Below are 17,912 nucleotides of genomic sequence, written 5' to 3' on the forward strand. Positions count from 1 at the left end.
GTTATACACACTGACCGTATTGTGTGTGAGGAAGAAAGCTGCAGATTGCAGGATGATCTGGTCAGGTGGGCAGAAAAATGGTAAATGGAATCCAGTCTGGAGAAATGTTGGGCGGGTTCAGTTCAGGTCTGACATTTTCAAACATTTCAAACATCAGCGCTGTGTTTTTGAGATATTAAAATTTCCCCCGCCCTAAACTGAGACACATGAAAATACCTTGAGTGTTTGAAATGTGCAATATTCCAAAGAAATCATGCACAATGCTCTCCCCCCACCCCAACCCTCTTACTACCATTTTGAAAAAAACATTATTCAACGATGTTTCCCATATACGATTTCAATTCCAGATCAGGCACTTACAAGATTAAGCTAAAAAAATTCAGTTATTCAGCTGAAAGGGATAGTTCCTAATAGCAGGACCATTTCTTTTTGCTGCAGTGCATTTTTCCACCACATAGAGACACTATATAACCTTTTTTATGTTATCTGTTATCCTGCGTAAAACTGGGACCAATCAAAATGAGCCACACATCTGGTTACTGTGCTGATTTTTTGAATCGATTGTGTGGTCGTACACACAATTATAAACTTCCCCGAAACTAGCAACTTCCTCTCTCAACCCATCCTTGTTAGCTATTTAGCAAAGAAAGCAAATCAGTACGGCTTAACTCTGTTCTCAAAGAAAATATGAACATTTGTTTATCGGTTTGGTTGCCTAGTAATTTTTAATCCATATTGTGCACTCCTGACACAGAAGCTTGTAATTTTAAGGTTTTTTTTTTAAGCCAGGCTCCTTCCACTGTGCTGACCAAACCATGACCATTACCACAAAGTTTATTTAATTATTAGTCACAAGTAAGGCTTACATTAACACTACAATGAAGTTACTGTGAAATTCCCCATGTCGCCACATTCCGGTACCTGTTCAGGTCATGCACTTAATCAGCATGTCTTTCGGACTGTGGGAGGAAACCAGAGCACCCGGAGGAAACCCACCCAGACACGGAGAACGAGCAGAATGCGCGCAGATAGTGACCCAAGCTGGGAATCGAACCCGGGTGCCTGGCGCTGTGAGGCAGCAATGCTAACCACTGTGCCACCGTGGCACTCCACCTGGAAGGACTAAAGCAACACATGGCAGTGCCACCCACCTCCAAGTCACACACCATCCTGACTTGAAAATATATCAGTGTCCTGCCACTGTTGCTGGGTCAAAATCCTGCAACTCCCTCGTGTTAACAGGCTACTGGTTTCAAAAAGGTGTTTCACCTGCACTCTGTTCCTAAGGGTAATTCAGGATGGGTAATTGATGCTGGTCTTGTAAATGACACCTATATCCTGTCAATGGATAAAAGAAATTCTAGTTTCCCTCCATGCAGATCGGGTGCAACCATTGAGCAGGTTCCCTGTAGACTCAGGTGTGCTGGTTAAACAATCTGTAACCAAACACTTCCCTTGACTCAAAGCCATATTGGTTCCTATGACTGAGGCAAGTGATTATATATTCTACAAAGTGTGCTGCAAAATCATTGGACAACTGAAATATGCAAATTATTTAGAGAAGTGAACATTTAATCTTGTGCCTTGATAATGGCCATTTTTGATGTTATAGGTGGAATTGTTTTTTAACAATGTTATTCACTAGCATGTGGAAGATGCCAAGTAGTGTTAACTTACACAGGTGTGACCTATCTCAATCTCCAAAATAGCTTTGACCTCATATTTGTTTGCATTGAACTGAAAAGAAAATGAATAGTCGGGTAGTACACACTGACATCCACAATGTCGAGTCTCTGATCTCTGAAATGTGATCTTGATTACAGCAGACCCCAGGAGGAATCTCCAACATGGAGTGGATATATGGGGAAGATGTTTATGGCAGCTACTAACTACCTCCCTACCCAAGTATCGGGCATAATAAACCAGGATCGAGCATTTGCCACAGTACGTCTCAACTTCTCTGGGGAAAGGAGCATCTGTATGCTTACAGTGTGAGTAGACATGCCAAAAAGTAACTAGAGTGCCTGCTAAAGATGGTAGTTTCTGTAACTGTAGCTGATTAACATTTTAAGTCCAAACTAATTGCTACAAGTAGTTAAATCCATCAAAGGGGCAAATGCTTACTGTTCCTTGTATATTCTACCTGTCACTAAAAATACATTTTCCTGTGATTTCCACTACAGTCCTGAAACTGGATAGCATAACTGAGACAAATGCCCATCCCCATGGCATGGCACCGTGTGGGGCTGAAATTCCTTTACAATTCGGTGTTCCACCAATATTCAGTCATGCTGCGTGGCCAACGTCTCTGGCCTATTATTTTTGGCCTTAACTCCATTATCCTGATTGCTCCCACAATAATCCTTGACTCCCTCAGCCAAGAATATGTTCAACTATCCAGCCTCCACTACTGTGGCATAAAGAATTCCAAAGATTAACAACCCTCACAGAGAAATAAAATCCTCATCTGTATTTATTGGAAGACTCCTTATTTTTCAACTGTGCCTCCTGCTCCTAGATTCCCCCATGAAGGGTAACGTCATTTTAGCATCTACCCTGTCAAACTCCATTCAGAATCTTATATGCTTCAATATGAAATCACCTCTCATTCTTCTAAACTTTCATGATTGTATTGTTCAACCTAGAGTTGTCTAGATGTGGTCTCATTAACTCACTGTACAACTGTAGCAAGGCTTCTCTGCTTCCATACTCCATCACCTTATTCAATACAAGTTAATATTCCATTTGCCTTCCTCATCATTTGCAGTATCTGCAGGCTAATTTTTTGGTTTGAGAGCATCCAGAACCCTTTGTACCTCAGCATTCTGCAGTTTTGATCCACACCCTGAATACGCACTGTAATTTCTCTCTATCCCTGCCCCCATTAACCATCTATTTTGAACTGCATGATCACACACCCCTTCGGTCGACAAGAAGTCCTGACTGGGACTTGAAGTTGGCATCTTCTAGCTCAGAGATAAGAGCGCTACCAACTGAGGTACTCAGACTTGGGTAGTTGAAAGTTGGCCCTGCCAGTGGTATCCAAACCAGGGAAGTAGCAAGAGGGGGGGAGGTAAAAAAATAATTTATTGTCCCCACCCTTTCACAAGAAGGAAATCATTGGATATGGGACGCGTTAGTCAAGTGCAATCCTTCACTTTCTCTAATGCAATATTCCTAACACTTTAGAGGGGGAGGCGGTTTCAGAGGCAGTTCCCAGTCTGAACATACTGACAGTACAAAGCAGACAGTCATCAGCAACGTACCTCCAAATGACATTTGCTATTCCTGCCTGATACAAATTTGTGTCCACCAGTGACTCTACATCTTCAATCTTGTCTAGAGATATTTTCTGGAGACATTTTTGCTGTTGGCTGGAGGCAAGCTTCTCAGGAGCTTCCTGGTATTGTGTAATTTAAATATAATTGTTCTGGTTGTCTTTCTCTGTCCTTGAGCTAAATAGAGAGAGAATGTATGTTTTTAGCATCTCAACCAATAGAAAATTACCAGTAGGTCTGAATCGATATGCTCAGCTCCTGGGAAACCCACAACTGGTAGAGTATAAATTTACTGGAAATGGAATGCATGCTCCCTTCCCTGTTGGGGCTCACTACACTCCAGAGAGTTCGAACATAAATTTGAGCAGTCAAGACTTAGGGATCCCTTCAATTTGTGGGTTCAAACTCCACTCTAGGACTGTCTGTTTTACAGTTCAGATGGATGTTGAGGACCCTGTGGTGTTGCTTGAAAAGCAGTATGTGTTCTTGGGTATTGGTCACATTCACCAACAACTAATTACTCATCGCTGTTTGTAGGATCATGCTGTGCACACAACAAGAAAGACTAAGGAAAAGGTAGGGTCGATTGGGAACCACAGATGTAAGTTCTGTGAGGAGTTAGCTCTTAAGTGCTTTGTCTGCCTTCTCAAAACAAAAGGGGAACAGTGCAAACATCCATTGAAACTAAGTGCGAAATGTTCAACGTATAAATGTAGTATGGAATAATTAAGGGGTTGAACATCTTTGAAAGTGGACAAAATTGGCATCTTGAGAGAAAGTGCTTGATAGAGCAGACGCAGCACGGTTTCGTTAAAGGGAAGTCGTGTCTGACAAATTTACTGGAGTTCTATGAGGATGTGTCTAGGGCGGTGGGTAGAGGAGAGCCGGTGTATGTGGTCTGTCTTGATTTTCAGAAGGCGTTTGACAAGGTACCTCACAAGAGGTTATTGCAGAAGGTCAGGGGACATGGAGTTGGGGGTAGGGTGTTAGCGTGGATAGAGGATTGGTTGTCAAACAGGAGGCAGAGAGTGGGGGTCAACGGGTGCTATTCGGATTGGTGGATGGTGACTAGTGGAGTGCCCCAGGGGTCGGTGCTGGGGCCTCAGCTATTTACCATTTATATAGATGATCTGGAGGAGGGAACCGAGTGTCGGGTGTCGAAATTTGCTGATGACACCAAGATTGGTGGAACGGCAAATTGTGCGGAGGGTGTGGAGAGTCTGCAGAAGGATCTAGATAGGCTGGGCGAATGGGCCAGGAAATGGCAAATGGAATTTAATGTTGGCAAGTGCGAGGTGGTCCACTTTGGTAGGAATAATGGTAGGAAGGGTTATTACTTAAGCGGCGAAAAACTGCAGCAGGCGACAGTGCAGAGGGACCTCAGGGTCCTTGTGCATGAGTCGCAAAAACCCAGCTTGCAGGTGCAGCAGGTGGTCAGGAAGGCGAATGGGATGCTGGCCTTCATAGTGAGGGGGATTGAATATAAAAGTAGGGAGGTCTTGCTGCGGCTGTATAGGGCATTGGCGAGGCCGTAGCTGGAGCACTGTGTGCAGTTTTGGGCGCCGTACTTAATGCAAGGATATTTTGGCCTTGGAGGGAGTGCAGAGCAGGTTTACTAGGCTGATGCCGGAGTTGAGGGGGTTGAGCTATGAGGAGAGGCTGAATAAATTAGGCTTGTACTCGTTAGAGTTTAGAAGAATGAGGGGAGATCTCATTGAGACGTATAAGATGATGAATGGGATGGATAGGATAGAGGTGGAGAGACTCTTCCCGCTCAGAAAGGATAGTAGGACTAGGGGGCACAGCCTCAAGATAAAGGGGGGGGGGGCGGTTTAGAACGGAGTTGAGGAGGAACTTCTTTACTCAAAGGGTGGTGAATCTCTGGAATTCTCTGCCCGTTGAAGTGGTGGAGGCTACGTCGCTAAATATTTTTAAGACTAGGGTTGATGGGTTTTTGATAAGAGAGGGGATTAAGGGTTATGGGGAGAGGGCGGGAATGTGGAACTGAGCCACGACAGGTCAGCCATGATCTTATTGAATGGCGGGGCAGGCTCGAAGGGCTAGATGGCCTACTCCTGCTCCTATTTCTTATGTATGTTCTTATGTATATTCTTATGTAAATTGTCAGGCTTGCAGGAAATGCAAGCCCTAGCTGCTAAGAAAAGCCAGGGAAGAAAGAACAGAGGCTCTGACCATCATTTTCCAAATGTCTACATGACTGGGGACTGCTAACATAGTACCATTGTTTAAAAAAGGAGGAAGGGTTGTCCAAGGAATTGTAGGCTCATTTGCCTAATCCCACTTATTGGAAAAAAATACTCAAGGGATAGTATAAATTGTCACTTAGGTACAGATTAATCACAGACAGCCTAGATTTCTAAGGACAGAACATGTCTCACTCACTCAATTCAGTTTTTTTGAGAATGTACTAAGGGAGGTTGATGAGGATGCTGCATTTGATCAAGAATGCCCTGATATTAGCAAGGCTTTTGACAAGGTACTGCATGCTGATTAGTCAGAAAAGCAAAAATCCAAGTGATCCAAGGGCAAGTACCAAGTTGGATCCAAAATTGGTTCATTGGTGCAACACAAGGGAAATGGTTGTCTGCTGTTTTTGTGACTGGATGACTGTTTCCAGTGAGAATCCGCAGGGCTCAATATTGGGTTCCTTGCTTTTTGTGGGTATATATCAATAAATTAGATTTGAAAGTAGGGAGCATTGTTAAGAAGTTTGCAGATGATACACAAATTGGCCATGTTGTTGTGAGGGGAGAAGAAGTGCAGATTGCAGCAAGTCTGATCAGGTGGGCAGGAAAATGGCAAAATGGAATTCAGTCTGGAGAAATATGAATTTGGGGAGGACAAAAAGGCAAGGGGGATACACCATAAGCAGTCAGATACTAAGAACAGAAGCATCTAGGTGTATACATTTTCACAGTAACTTCATTGTTTGCCTATTTGTGACACTAATAAATAAACTAAACACAAACAGACCTCTGAAGCTAACAGGACAGATAGGTAAGTGAATAAGACATATGAGGTATTTTCCTTTATTAGCTGAGACATATATATGACCTTAGGGGGTTTATGCTAGAACTGTTAAACACCAGTAAAACACCAGCTGAGGGCTGTGTATAGTTGTGGTCACCGAAAGCACAGGAAAGATGTGACCATAGTAGAGGTGTACAAATTGGGAATATTAACTGTGAAGAAAGATTGGATAGACTGTGATTGTGATCTTTGGAACAGAGGAGGCTGAGAGGAAATTATTGGAAAATTACAGATGGGCGGCGCTGCTGCCTTTCAGTACAAGGGACCCAGGTTTGATTTCCGGCTTAGGTCATTGTCTGTGTGGAGTTGACGTGGAGATGCCAGTGTTGGACTGGGGTAAGCACAGTAAGAAGTCTCACAACGCCAGGTTAAAGTCCAACAGGTTTATTTGATAGCACCTTCTTCAGGTGAGTGAAGAGTTGTGTTCACAAACAGGGCATACATAGATACAGACTCAATTTACAAGATAATAGTTGGAATGAGAGTCTTTACAGCCTTTACAAGTCTTAAAGGTACAGACAATGTGTGTGGAGAGAGGGTTAAGCATGGGTTAAAGAGATGTGTATTGTCTGCAGCCAGGACAGTTAATGAGATTTTGCAAGCCCACGCAAGTCGTGGGGGTTACAGATAGTGTGACATGAAGCCAAGATCCCAGTTGAAGCCATCCTCAGGGGCAGAAGTTGGCTCTCAGTTTTTGCTCGGTGATTCTGCATTCTCGTGTGTCGTGAAGGCCGCCTTGGAGTACGCTTACCTGAAGATCAGAGGCCGAATGTCCCGACTGCTGAAGTGTTCTCCAACAGGAAGAGACCACTCTTGCCTAGTGATTGTCAAGTGGTGTTCATTTATCTGTTGTCATGGCGTCTACATGGTCTCGCCAATGTACCATGCCTCGGGACATCCTTTCCTGCAGCATTATCGGGTAGACATAGTTGGCTGAGTCGCAGAAGTATGTACCATGTACCTGGTGAATGGTGTTCTCATGTGAGATGATGGCATCCGTGTCGATGATTTGGCACATCTTGCAGAGGTTGCTGTGACAGGGTTGTGTGATGTAGTGGTCACCGTTCTGAAGGCTGGGTAGTTTGCTGCAGACAGTGGTCTGTTTGAGGTTGTGCGGTTGTTTGAAGGCAAGATGTGCGGGTGTGGAGATGGCCTTGGCGCGATGCTCGTCTTCATCGATGACATGTTGAAGGCTCCGGAGAAGATGTCATAGCTTCTCCGCTCCAGGGAAGTACTGGACGATGAAGGATACTCTGTCTACTGTGTCCTGTGTTTATCTTCTGAGGAAGTCAGTGTGGGTTTTCACTGTGGCGCGTCAGAACTGTCAATCGATGAGTCGAGCACCATATCCTGTTCTTATGAGGGCGTCTTTCAGCGTCTGGAGGTGTCTGTTGCGATCCTCCTCATCTGAACAGATCCTGTATATACAGAGGGCTTGTCCATAGGAGTGGCTTCTTTAACGTATTTAGGATGGAAGCTAGAGAAGTGGAGCATTGTGAGGATATCTGTGAGCTTGCAGTACAGTGAAGTGCTGAAGTGACCATCCTTGATGGAGATGCGTGTGTCCAAGAATGCAACTGATTCCAGAGAGTCGTCCATGGTGAGTCTGATGGTGGTACTTGTTGATGCCATCATGTAGTTGTTTCAGTGATTGTTCGCCATGAATCCAAAGGAAGAAAATGTCATCGATGTATCTAATGTCTAGCATCGGTTGAAAACCTGTGCGGTGAAGAGGTCTTGTCCAAACTTGTGCATGAAGATGTTGGCATTTTGAGGTGTAAGTTGGTCCCTGTGGCTGTTCCATGTGTATGGATGAAGAACTGATTGTTGAAGATGGGACGTTGTGGTCCAGGATGAAGCCGATGAGTTGTAGAATTGCATCTGGAGATTGGCAATTGTTGGTGTTGAGTATTGAGGCAGATACAGCAATGCCGTCATCATGGGGGATGCTGTTGTAGAGTGCCGAGACATCCATTGTGACGAAGAGTGCTCCTGGTTCAACTGCTCCATGTGTGCTTAGTTTCTGTAGGAAGTCTGTAGTGTTGAGACAGAAGCTGGGTGTTCTTTATACAATGGGTTTCAGGATGCCGTGGACGTAGCCCTGCATTGGAGATCTCTACAGCCTCCTGAAGATACACAAGGCCAACGCACCCAGCTGTCCCACCGTATCAGGCAATAGGACCCTGCGTGAGAACCTCTCTGGCTACTTCGAGGACAACCACACAACCTCAACCAGACCATTGTCCGCGGTAAACTACCCAGCCTTCAGGAGAACAATGACCACAACACCACACAATCCAGCCACAGCAACATCGGCAAGATGTACCAGTTCATCGACACGGATGCCATCATCTCATGTGAGAACACCATCCACCAGGTACGCAGTACAGATTCTTGTGACTCGGCCAGTATTGTCTACCTGATACGCTGCAGGAAAGGATGTCCCAAGGCATGGTACATTGGCGAGACCATGCAGATGCTGCGACAATGGATGAATGAACACTGCTCAACAACTACCAGGCAGGAGCGTTTTCTTCCTTTTGTGGAAGACTTCAGCAGTCACGGGTGTTCAGTCTCTGATCTTCAGGTAAGCATTCTCCAAGGTGGCCTTCACGACACACGACAACACAATCGCCGAGCAGAGACTGATAGCCAAGTTCTGCACGTATGAGGATGGTCTCAACCGGGATCTTGGGTTCATGTCACACTATCTGTAACCCCCATGACTTGCCTGGGCTTGCAAAATCTCTCTAACTGTCCCGACTGGAGACAATACACATCTCTTTAACCTGTGCTTAACTCTCTCACCACTCACATTGTCTGAACCTTTAAGACTTGATTACCTATAAAGACTTGCATTCCAACCATTATCTTATAAATTGAATCTGTGTCTACCTGTGCCCTGTTTGTGAACACAACTTTTCACTTACCTGAAGAAGGAGCAACACTCCGAAAGCTTGTGCTACCAAATAAACCTGGTGGACTTTAACCTGATGTTGTGAGAATTGCACATTCTCCCCATGTCGGCATGAGTGTGCTCTGGTTTCCTCCCACAGTCTGAAAGACGTGCTGGTTAGGTGCATTGACCTGAACAGGTGCTGGAGTATGGTGACTCGGGGATTTTCACAGTAACTTCATTGCAGTGTTAATGTAAGCCTTACTTGTGACTAATAAGTAAACTTTAACTTTTTAACTTTAATTATAAAGGGTTTTGATATAGTATGCAGGAAGAACCTATTTTCCTTAGCAGTGAGGTCAGCGATCAAGGGGACATAGACTTAAACTAATTGGCAGAAGAATTCTAGAAATTGAGATAAGGAGAAATGTTTTCATTAGAAGCTGGGTGAGGGCTCTAAAACTCACCCTCTGTTAAGAGTGGTAGAGCACAGTTAGGTGCTGTAATCTACAGAGCTGAAGAGTAGGCTAGCACAGATACAATGAGCTGAATGGCCTTCTTCTTTGCTCCAAATTGTGTGTTCCTGAGTGCTGCATTGATCTCCATAATGACAATGGCTGGTCTTCAAAGCAATCCATTAACTTGGGATATTTGAGATGCAATAAGGTCTATAATTGCAGGTCCCTCCTCGTCAAAACTGTAAATGGGTCTAAATCCAAATTTATACTCTTATTGCCAATTGATCTCTTGTGGTTTTGCAAATGTAAAGACCAAGGTCAAATATGGTCTCTGTATTAAACTGCTCCCAAGAGTGGGAGATTATAGGACCAGAGCGGCGCAGTAGCACAGTGATTAGCACTGCTGCCTCACAGTATCAGGGACCTGGGTTTGATTCCAACCTTGGGTGATTGTGTGGAGTTTGCATATTCGTCCTGTGGCTGCATGGGGTTGCTCTGGTTTCCTCCCACAGTCCAAAGATTTGCAGGTTAGGTGAATCGGCTATGCTAAGTTGTCCCTCAGTGCCCCAAGATGTGTAGCTTAGGGGGATACGTGGGGTTACGGGGATAGGGTGGGGGGGTGGTGGGCCTGAGAAAGATACTCTGACGGAGAGTCAGTGCCGATTCGATGGGTCAAATGGCCTTCTGCACTGTAGTGATTCTATTCTATTTTCTGATTCATCATCGATGCCCTTCATTCGCTATTATGAAATTATAGGAGGTACATTTCTTCACAACTGCTCCCATTCTGCCAATGGGACTTCACTGGAAGGGTGCCTAAAATGATAATCCCACACACAAATGTGTTTTCACCAAACCTCTGGCCAAGTCGTCTGAGCAAGAGCAACCCTGAGGAAATTCCTGTCCACATACACTGTCCTTATGTTTCTTAGTTGTTGTTGTATAGAAAAACATGCACCAACTTTGTGTGCAGAGAAGTAGAATTGATTGGAGAAATTTATATCAATAAACCAGGTTTAATGATTATTTCATTTGCTATTTTGCTTTTTCAAAAGCCAGTGTGTGCAAATTGTTTGCTGCACTTAGACTTTCTGAGAACATGAAGGGATACCAGATGAATTTGATTTTTTTTATTTTTCAGGAAGGTTTCCTTTCATGTACTCTTAATAATGAAACTATAAACATGTTCTTTGGAAAGCAATTATGATCAAGGGGCTGTAGGCTGCTGAGAAAACCATCCCAGGCTGTATTTTAGACCTAACATTGTTGTTAAATAGTGTTGAATATATTGCTATGTAATTCTGAGCTTTAATAAATACATTGTTTTGGTGAACAGGATTCAGAAGTTACCGAGGCTTCTTGTTGCTGCCTCGGATGGATTTCTGTACATTTACAACTTAGACCCTCATGATGGTGGAGAATGTGTTCTTGTAAACAAACACAGGTAAGTGTAAGTTCCACATTTTCCCGTGAGTATTTAGAAAATTAAGGAATGCTGGTTTAGCTGCTGAGTGCCCAAAGATTCTGACTACAGACACTGTAGTGCAAAATATATCTGTGCCATATCATCTCTATTGTACATGCGTTTGAAAGTCTAATCAGTTATCTATTGTATATAGAGCCAAGAAGAGCTCAAGTTGATTTGAAACCTTGAACTTACTTACTACTTATAGATTATTTTCTGATTACCAACTTATCGGCAACATCAATGAATCTCGATGGGGGTGGGGGGGGGTGTGTTGGATCTTCTAGCCTCTCCACTGCATGTTTCCTGTAGCGAGCGGCAGCTTGTTGTTTGCCAGTAGCGGGATCTTCTGGTTCCACTACTGTGGATGGGATTTCTCATGGCGAGGGTCCCCCCCACCCCACTACCCCACTGTCAGTAGGACCAGAAGATCCTGCCAATATGAACAGCTGGAAAACTCTGGCCAACATCTTGGCTTCTTTAAATATCTATTCTGCAGCTGAATGAGTAGTTAGCACTCTAAATGTGCATTATTATGTCGATCTAGTTGGGGATTTTGTGGCTTTGGATGGATGCCTCTTTGTTACTGATGGGGTTGGCAACCTTTATTTAGACATTTCCGTCCTTGTAGTTTATTACTGCTTGCTTAGCTTCCTGTTATGTGTGAAGGTTGAAAAGTGTTCGAGAAAATTAAAATTTGCCTATCGGTTGAATTGTTGCCCTCCTTCGAAGGACTATCCTGCATTCCCCTTAATCCCTCTCCACCACCACAACCACCCTCACCGCTGCACCCACCCTCACCGGCTTTGCAGAATTGTTTCCTTATTTAGCACAGTGGTTAGCCCTGCTGCTTCTCAGCACCAGGAATGCAGGTTCAATTTTGGCCTCGGATCACTGTCTGGGTGGAGTCTGCACATTCTCCCTGCGTCTGCGTGGGTTTCCTCTGGGTGTTCCAGTTTTCTTCCACACTCCAAAAATGTGCGGGTTAGGTTGCTTGGCCATACAAGATTGACCCTAGTGTCAAAGGGATTAGCAGGGTAAACGTATGCGGTTATGAGAATAAGGCCTGTGTAGGATTGTGGTTGGTAAGACTCGATGGGCCAACTGGCCGCCTCCTGTACTATAGGGATTCTATAAATCTATAATCTTCTTGCTAGTCAGATGAACTGGTGCTTTTGGGGAAGAATTAGATTTTCTTCAGGTGAAAGGGGCAATGTAAGGGTCACCCTTCTTTATGACATCATTGTAGCCTTTAGTCATAAAGAAAGGGGTCACCCTTCACTTGATTGTTTCCACCAGGTACAAAGTCCAGTGCCAGCTGTGTCCAATGGTGTGTGGAAACTGGGAACTGTACAAGAAGAATTCTCTGCAAGGTAAGTAGCCTTAGCTTGCAACTTGGCAACAGTTACTGTCAATATTTTCACATCACTCAAATGCAGGGTATTTACAAAGTTTAACCTATGTTTATTGGGAATTTTCAGAGTGCACGGGTTTTTTTTAAAACATAATTTTAACGTGAAGTACTCAAAAAAGTAAATGTACTGCACCGTTATGTTGCCTGAAAACTTTGAATGGAGATTATATCCCATTATATTTGCACCTTCATTGTAAATTTAATAAAGGGAGACATCTGGAAATAAACATACTAATTTCAGAGTTGCAACTTGACTAATAGTGCAATTTATGTTCTATAAGTACTGGCTCGAGGAGGTAGGCAATAGTATGGCCATAAGAACTGTGCTCGTGGTTACAGTCTTGCTTTAATAACCTTGTGAATGGGAACAAAATATCTCCCCTCAAAATGCTATTGCAGGAGAAATTCTTGACATCAAAACAGGCATAACATTGCACAAAATGGCTAATCGGTACTTTTAAGATGCGCGATGTCTGTCTGTTGTATTCTAGTGAGGGCAAATCTTAACTCAGGGTTCCTAAGTGTAATTGTTGAGCCATTTGCTAGGAAGGACTGGGTATGGTAGTTATCTTTGGCCATTCTGATATATATTTTTTGGGTTTCCTTCTCCTGATTAGACACCAACTAAGTCGAAAGAGCTTTGCGTACCCTTTATGGGATCACCCACATCCATCAGATGCAAGTACCCCCAGTGAACTTCAGTGCAATAATCAGAGCCAGTGCACAGGTTGTGTGGGGGGAGGAACTCAACCTTATTAACTTAGATGGAATACTACCACGGTCACTGTTGTATTATGTGCCTTCATGTAATTGTAGTAAAAAGATGCTTGACAGAGCAAGGGTTAACCTGGGACTGGAGAATACTACTGCTCTACAGTATAGAGTGGCATGGTAATAGATTCAGAGAACACTTTTTAGATGTGGCATGTTCCAATGCAGTCTGCTTTGAAGCAGCACCATAGATGACGTTAATTAGATCGGCAAATAATTAAAGATTAACAATAAACGATTTATACTTAAACATACAAGTCACAAGCTCTTGATAACTGAGACACCACAGCCAACACGATATTACAACATGGTTGGCTCTAGTGGTCCCTTTTAAAATGTGTCATAATTAACCTACTACAGAACCCCAAGACATAAAAGATTAAAAGTAGCTGAAGCCTCACTGAGCAAACGTGTGCCTTAGCAAAAGAAAAAGTTAAAGACTCTTTGTCAAGGCTTGGAAGTTGAGGGGTCCACCAGAGTGAGTGGGAGTCTGCAGCAAGATCCTCGAGTGAGGCAGAGTAAAATAAAAACCTGGTCAAATCATAAAGGGCCTGAGTGAGCCAGAGTCAAAGCAGCCAGTCCATTCAAAACACGATGAGCAATTATTACAAAAAAGGTTTGCTCTCATTATAGAAAGGGGCGATCCCAGAGGCTCTGAAAATTGCAGCAGGAGTGAACATATTGCACTGACATTTGAAAAAAGACATCAAATAAAAATCAGCTGGCAAAGTGAAGTGTAAACTAGCAGAGCATAGTTCTTTCAAAAAAAAAGGACAAAGCCTGCAGAATTTAAGAGAAAGAGATCCCTTTTCAGTTGGGTCAGGACTAAGATTGAACTGGGAGATTACAAAGAGCCATAAAATGAATTCAACATCATATGGTAATAGACAAGAGAACATCCTAGAAGCAGCCTGCATGGCAGCAGCACCATGCATCATCAACTGGGATGTGTAAATAGTTAAAGGTTAATAATAAACCATTCATGTTTATCATGCTAGTCTGAAGATCTCATTAATGAGACACTGGAGCTGAACTGAGATGCAACATGGTGTTTAGCAGTGCCACAATAATACAACAGTCACCACACCAAACCTGACTACCCACATGATGCCAACCCAGCATTTAGTGACTGTTTTATTGTTTTCACATTTCAGGGCTATTTGGAACAGGATTCAAACCCTTTTCCACCGAACAAAGTTAAGAAGTCTCAACAACAGGTTATAGACCAACAGGTTTATTTGGAATCACGAGCTTTCAGAGCACTGCAAACTTCATCAGGTGAGTCACCTGATGAAGGAGCAGTGCTCCGAAAGCTTGTGAATCCAAATAAAACTGTTGGACTTTAACCTGGTGTTGTGAGACTTCTTACTATGCCTATCCCAGTCTATCACTGGCATCTCTACATCATGGCCAGCTAACAAAAGCAAGAATGCCAGGGGGTTCACTCCAGATGAATGGTAGCAAGTTGTAAATCTTTTGGGGCCTATTTTGGCAGTCAAATCTGAATGTCTTATTTAATACTGAAGTTATTGATGGCCATGTTACTCCATGTTCTAGTAAAATCAATGGGAATGAAGGGTTCTGAATTGTAATGTGATGATACTTAATGATATGACAGCATGCCTGAACATCAGCATGCTGAGACTGTTTAGCGTTTTTCTGAAAATGCAACATTTCTCCTTCCTTTAAAGTTGTATAACTGGTGGAAAGTTTAAAAAAGTCACTACAGCCCCAGATGACCATAGGCTGCTCGTTCCTTTGAGGGAGCTGGAGTGGTGACTTAACCTGAGGATCACCACGCCTCAGGCGAGGGGCAAGTTGGAGAAGCCAGATGTGCATGAATAACCTCAGCCAGTACAGGAATTGAACCTGCATTGTTGGCATCTTTGCACACCACAAACCAGCTGTCTAGCCAAGTGACCTAAACCAACCCCCTCCCTCCCCCCCACACACCTCATGGTGGTAAAAGGGTATGAGAGAATAATTCTTAACTACCTCTAAGGACCAACAACACTAATGGTATAGGTATGATTAATAACTCATTGTCGGTGAGGATATAAATCTCCACTCTATGTAGCTCACATTTTGACATTTTGGATGTCTGCTCTTTTTGTTTGGGTTTAGGCTACACAGTGAAGGTGACAACAATGACACTGCCAAATCTGACTTGACACCAACCTCACCAACCTATGCAGCAACAGTTGCCAAAGCTAGCTCAGCGCCTTCGTCATCAACAGCACCAGGTATCAATTTAATCTCATCCGTTTGTTAGGTTGTTTAATGACTAACCAGATTAACATGCCCTATGTCTCAAGTATAATAAGGAAACGCTGAACCATATAGTACAGCAAACAATATGTTTTAATTGATTTCAGTGATTACTACGTGGGAACTAGGTGTGCTGTGTAATAAAGTACATGGGAGCCAATGATCTATGGCGTATATTAACTCTCAAATACCTAGGGAAGTGCGTGTGCTGATCTCGACATTAGATCATAAAACTGAACAAGTCGAGAGATGACTAAGCAGTGCAATATACTCAACACGTTTTGATTTAAATTATTATACCTATTCTCTAAACCTTATTGTTATGCAATGCTCCCTTCCAGGATATTCTGAGGATGGGGGGATTCTTCACGGAGAGATCATTCCTGAGCACGAGCTTGCTGCTGGACCATTACATCTGGATGATGAGACTGAATTTCCACCTGTGAGCATACAGAATAACTAAAGCCTGAGCCAACGCTTTGTCACTCACCAGGGCAAGTGTTAATCAGAAACTGAGAAGAAAATATTCCAGTAGCAAACACACAAATTAATCCTGCAGTGAAGCAGACCTGTGCCATTTTGATTAACTTTTTAAGGAGTTCAGAAACACATGGCATTCAAAAGTGACATGTTTAAACCATCTTTGCTTAGAATGTTAATTTTCCTCAGTCCTATTTTGTAGCACGTAGCATTACGAATAGACAGTTTGGAATAAACAAAGATAAACTAATGATGCACCTCAGCAGCCAGAGGGCTGAAGCCTCAAAGTAAGTACTGAGGTGTACCCTCAGTCTGGCTTCTATCACCCCTGCAAACAGTGCAGGACATGCATTGGATATTACTGTTGCTAAAAAGTACCAAAGTTTGAGTCAGTGTTTTGTACACAGGTACCCTTGGAAATTGTGTGGTTGTTTCGTTTCATAACACTCATGCATAGCTGTAGTAAACGAGGGGGAGGTGGGGGTGAGAGTCAGCCATATACCCAAAGCATCCTGATTCCCACTCCTGCACAGGTCCTTGCAGATATTGTAAGGAAAAAATGAAAAAGATAATTAATAACTTTTGAGTAATCAGTAGTTTAGAAGTTGGGGAACAGCCTTAAATGTTAACAGAAACAAACAATAATTCAAGAGGCCGAAGACTTGTTTGGAGCATTTATTTTTGTTTATATTCAGTTTTCATTGTTTATTATATTAACATTTAGCATTATAGTACGTTGATTGCCACTCTGTATATTCACTTGGTTCTTTCAGTAACTGATGGGATATTTTAACGCAGAAAGAATCTGATTTACTGACTGTTTAGCATCAAATTACTGAAGGACTGAACTCAGGATGAAAACCTCTGGCACGTGGAACATTGATGCTTTCATAACCTTGACGACTCAACTTTATATGAAGCAAGTTTTAAAAACTCAAAACATTTCTGTGAACAAAATGGAAGGTTTATATGTGCTCAAGTTCTGAGCATTTGTTTCCTTTTTCAAGAATCCATTTGTTCTTGCAACACTATTATTCTCCGAATTTGCCTATCTTGTTCATGGTACTTGTATTGGCTATTGAAAGATGATGGTACCTTTCCCCTTGGATTCCCCCAGCTCCTTAATTTTATGGAAATATGACCTTGTAACCAGAGCCATTGTAAAAATCTTACATTTCAGTAGTCCAACTGCATAACTTTAGAAAATATGCCAATCTTAGGCATTTCATGCAAATTATGTAGGTAGTTTAAAATTCTAGTACAGAAATAATTTGTAATATTTTTCCCCAAAGTAAAATTTCATTTTTAAAATTAGATGGGGAATTTTCATCCTCAAATGTAAGGGTAGAACCTCAAACTTTCTTACTGCACTTAGGTTCTGCAGTAACACTGGCATAATTTTGACATTATCTGCAACAATAAAATGTGAGTGCATGCTTATGATAGATGTGCATAAACATACAAGTGATAAGACAGTGCTTAACGCTAGACTCTGAGCTATTTTCTTAATCAAGAAATTGTGTTCTGTATTTCCATTCTTCTGTCCACATCATTTCCTAAAGACATGACTGAACTTTTATCCACATCACATGTACTCTGTTAATTCTATAATTGTTGACAGTGTCTGACAATTAATTCAAACACACGCAAGCTTTATAGTGGTGGTGCTGAATAGACAGAAAGGTCACTGAGTGAGTTAGTTGCAGCCAGGAGCTAAGTTGAAAGTTTTCATGTTAAATGGCCTTCATTTGCTGTCTGTTCCACCTACGCCATCAATTTGCTGTTGAATATCAGCACCTTTTAATTGCTTTGTGAAAACAGGCTCTCTTTT

General features: G+C 42.7%; 2 protein-coding genes across 6 annotated transcripts in view; one reads left to right on the forward strand and one right to left on the reverse strand.

Moving 5' to 3' along the window:
* Nucleotides 1-17,912, reverse strand: part of gna13a (guanine nucleotide binding protein (G protein), alpha 13a) — a 464,418-nt gene that overhangs the window by 105,596 nt on the left and 340,910 nt on the right. The gene's annotated exons all lie outside the window — the stretch shown is intronic.
* wipi1 (WD repeat domain, phosphoinositide interacting 1) overlaps nt 1-17,912 on the forward strand; it is an 80,677-nt gene that overhangs the window by 55,835 nt on the left and 6,930 nt on the right. The window contains exons 9-13 of one of the 5 annotated variants that reach the window (XR_013889183.1): nt 1,824-1,991; nt 11,020-11,127; nt 12,448-12,521; nt 15,458-15,576; nt 15,943-16,043. Coding sequence is in view for 4 of the 5 variants with exons in the window: in XM_080209555.1 (XP_080065681.1) it covers nt 1,824-1,991; nt 11,020-11,127; nt 15,458-15,576; nt 15,943-16,064 (517 nt within the window). In the remaining variant the exon portion in view is untranslated. Of the gene's footprint in view, nt 1-1,823; nt 1,992-11,019; nt 11,128-12,447; nt 12,522-15,457; nt 15,577-15,942; nt 16,096-17,912 lie in introns of those variants that run through there. The other 4 variants (XM_080209555.1, XM_080209553.1, XM_080209556.1 and 1 more) reach the window with 4 other exon arrangements.

Source organism: Carcharhinus amblyrhynchos, chromosome 21 (genome assembly GCF_965287045.1).
Source record: "Carcharhinus amblyrhynchos chromosome 21, sCarAmb.v2.hapA, whole genome shotgun sequence".
In the NCBI taxonomy this organism is placed as follows: domain Eukaryota; kingdom Metazoa; phylum Chordata; class Chondrichthyes; order Carcharhiniformes; family Carcharhinidae; genus Carcharhinus; species Carcharhinus amblyrhynchos.